Consider the following 3747-nt stretch of genomic DNA (forward strand, 5'->3'; position numbering starts at 1 on the left):
ACATACGTTCCTTTTTTTCTTTTTAGGTGTCACTCTGAAGAGAGAGGGTTGAGCCATCCAAATGAGCTACATTCGGAAATTATTTTTAGTTTATTATTGCAAGATTTTTGCTTGGGAAACCAGAATAAACTCCTGAAAATATTGCCTTTATGTATTTGATGAGAAAACAAAAGCGAAAGTCTTTTCTAAACAGCATATGTATTCATCCGTTGCACCGTTAAAAGTAGTTAAAATTAGTCGAGCTAATTTAAAGTTGTATTCCCCATTGACAAAATATTTTGCACTTACGAGTACAATGATCCTTCTTTTATTCGTGGATTCTTACATTCAAAAATAAAAGATGACCGAGGAAAGCTCCATCGATGATGATCTATGGACTACCAGTCTCATCAACTCCACGACCCTATTAACTTCTCCTTATGAAATACCAACTTCCGAATTGTTTCATCAAGATTCCTCCTCGGCAGAGATTTTACGTTATGTTCAACTCGCGTCTATTATCCTAGTCATCGTATTTGGCTTCATCAGCAACACTCTAGTGGTTCTCTTGTTCTATAAACGACCAATGTTAAGGAGCTTCTCTAACCGATTTGTGTTAAATCTCTCATTATCTCACCTGTTCCAATGCATTCTGGTGCTTCCCACTACTGCTGTGTCCATAGTAACAGAAAAATGGCTCCTGGGTGAGATCGTCTGCATCGGCAGCGGTTTCATCTTCACTAGCTTGAACATAACGTCTGTGCTCTCCCTCCTCCTGATTGCGCTGGATCGCAACTGTGCAGTTAACAGTCCACTCCATTATTCGATGACCATCACCAAGAAACGCACAGGAATTTTGATTTTTGGAACGTGGCTTTTAGGTGTGTTGATCGCTTTACCTTCGCTTTTCACCACCACGAAGATTCTCTACAGGGACACCTGGCACATGTGTACCCTCAAGTGGAACAGTAACGACATCGATAGTATAATCTATGGAAGTGTACTCATCGTGGTAGGATTCATGCTACCTTTCCTCACCACGATTTGCGTCTACTCCTCCATGTTCCAAGCGGCAAGAGATAATTCCGAAAGAGCTCGAAAGCATAGCGTCGAGTCGGCCATACCGGAAGTAAGGAGTGGAACTAGTGCACCAAAAAAGAAGTTCAGGCGAACAAGTTCTAGTTCAAACCAGTTGTTCGGAGAGGAGTGGAAAGCAGTGAGGACTGGAGTTTTGGTCGTGATGACATTTACTCTGTGCTGGCTGCCATATTTTTCTGTTGTGAGCATAGAAGCTTATTTCGACGCAGATAACAATTTGCCTGATGTTGTTATGTTTTTCGTCGTTCTATGTGCTTCGATAGCTTGTGTGATAAATCCTTATTTGTACGTATTCCGGAATAAGACATCAAGGAAGAATGTCAAGCAATTGATCTGCCCTTCTAATTTAATGCAGAACAAAAAATGGATGTTTCATAGAGAGAATAAAGACAAAACTGGAACAAACACTGTCATGCCTTGTGCGCTTGCGGCTAGTCTTGTAAACGAGAGTTCTGAGAAGGTGAAGGCATTGCCGGCTGCATACCAGGACGTGGGCAGTCAATGGCAGAGTAGGGAAGAAATAGAGGAAACAGTATCCAATACATCAGACGACGACTTCTTTAATTGCGATGTATCTGTCCCTACCGGAAAGCGGAAACCGAACCAAAGCATCAACGTACAAGCCATTTACAATAATTCCTATTCTCGTAACATGAGAACCCTTCCGAGTTCCAGCGGGACTAATAAATTGCTGTTGTATAGATTGAAATCTAGTCTTACTAGAGATTCAACGAGCAGTGACACGACCGAAAACTACAGTATTTCTCTGGAAAGTAACAACAGCACCAACAGCAACGAGCATTCCACTGAGGCTGACGCTTCCTTGCCTTCCAGGCGGGGTATCGGAAAGTATCTTTTTAACACTTCCGAAGAACTCTGGGAGTCCAGGCCATCCCACCACAAAAGATCTAGTTCAGTGACTGGGGAGTCTACGACGGAACCTCGTAAACACCTTTCGTCACTAGGTAGTGCTAGGAGGAAATCTTTCATTTACAGCCACATGAGGAACAAGAAGTCCAGCGAGACGACGTTGACATCCTCGACACCGTCGTCAGACGCCTCTTCAAGCTCTAAATCATCAAAGAGCAACAGACCTAAGTTAGTCCGACAGTTGGACACGACAGTTCCACCAGAGGATGACGAACATTTGTGATGTTCGTGGCTAAGTAGACACAAGCAATATTGAATAAGTTCCAGCGCACCCTTTCAGTGTGTGTTTAATTGTCCCGTCAAAAGTGTAATTGTTGAACAGATTACTGAAAAAGTCAAAAGCAATGAAAGTACAGTCCAAACTCCGTAAATTTTATTCGCTTCATCTGCTACTACATTGTAAACATAATGGCGTGAAAAATCATTTATACTATTAGCAGCAAAGTTGCCGCTGATTTTATGTTTTTTGACGGAAAGTCGGACGCTGCTGTGCTAAACACAAAAGTTGTATCTGCACTTTTTACCAAAATTAAGTTAGTGTCACCGGGGGTTTTTTACAACATATTTTACCTACTTAAACCGCTTGATGGTCAATTGTAGATGGAAAATATTCCAAAAAGAAAAAATGAAAAAAGTGGTATCTGAATCAAGTATATGGATGCGAATAACTTTGAAAAGCGATTTCTCATTTTGAACTCAGCTGCAGATCCGAATTTAGTGCGTTTAGCACGACAGCACGGTTAATACAGTTTCATTCTCATCGTATGAGATATTTTTTTTTTAGCTAAAGAAAAATTTTAAAACAAAAAAGATATTATTTCAGAAGATGTACATTTTTTTACATTAAGAAAGAGAAGGTTTTCTTTAAAATGTGTAAACTGTCCAAAATCTTTGCTGAAAGTAGTGTTTTGGTTGTTTCACGCAATTGTAAGTGTATCGTTGAGTTTCAAATGATCTATTACTTTTTTGTTGCAAAAATAAAAAGATTCTTCGTTGTAAAGTTTTAATCGTCGCTTGTGCCTTCTGCGAATTCCCCAGACAATATGCCTTTTAACTTGATGAGCAGTAAATCTTTAAATGTTTATACATCATTTACCCAATCAGTCTATCAAACGTTAATATTAAATTAAAAAAAAATTCAAACCAACACCACAGTTTTCATTTCCAATAAAGGACTATGGATAATACAGTTTTCAAAGATGTATGAAAAAATACGAAGCAAAATTTCTAATCTTTAAATACTGAACTGACAACCGCATTGCTGTTTATAGAAACCTATCAGAAGCTTACTTGTCACATAACTGAAATTTAACTTCTCTGCGCTTTCAGTAATTTTTCTGATATTTTTGCTACAAATATGAGGGGCTTTAAAAAGTAAGGTAAAAAGAGCTTGACGGGTGTTCTGTGTATGAAGAAAATCACTCTGAAGATATGGAAGTCAATCAGAGCATTCAAATGGTGCCGATGGATGGAGCTAAGTGTCCACCAACAGGACAAATTTTTCAGAAGATGGCTGCGCTGACAGAAACATGTCCCGCCAGTAAAACTAGAAGTGTGATAAGGATTTTTTTTGGAAGTACTGGGCCATCCTCCTTACAGTCCTGACCTCGCACCAGTAATTTCCCCCTCTTTGGACCTTAAAATAATCACTTAGGAGGTCAGCAGTTCAAAGCCGATGCTACGGTTCAGCAAGCCATCTTGATGAGGTTTCACATTCCTGACGATGATTTCTTCCATGCC

The 3747-nt window shown here is 39.7% G+C and overlaps 1 protein-coding gene across 1 annotated transcript; it reads left to right on the plus strand.

Annotated features, from left to right (window-relative positions):
- The first annotated feature begins 340 nt into the window (after window positions 1-340).
- LOC129226791 (5-hydroxytryptamine receptor 1A-like) lies at window positions 341-2993 on the plus strand. Its single transcript, XM_054861420.1, has one exon. The coding sequence runs from the start codon at window positions 341-343 to the stop codon at window positions 2228-2230; it is 1890 nt and encodes a 629-aa protein (XP_054717395.1). The 3' UTR covers window positions 2231-2993.
- The last annotated feature ends 754 nt before the right edge of the window (window positions 2994-3747 follow it).

The sequence above is a fragment of the Uloborus diversus genome, chromosome 7 (assembly GCF_026930045.1).
Source record: "Uloborus diversus isolate 005 chromosome 7, Udiv.v.3.1, whole genome shotgun sequence".
NCBI lineage: Eukaryota > Metazoa > Arthropoda > Arachnida > Araneae > Uloboridae > Uloborus > Uloborus diversus.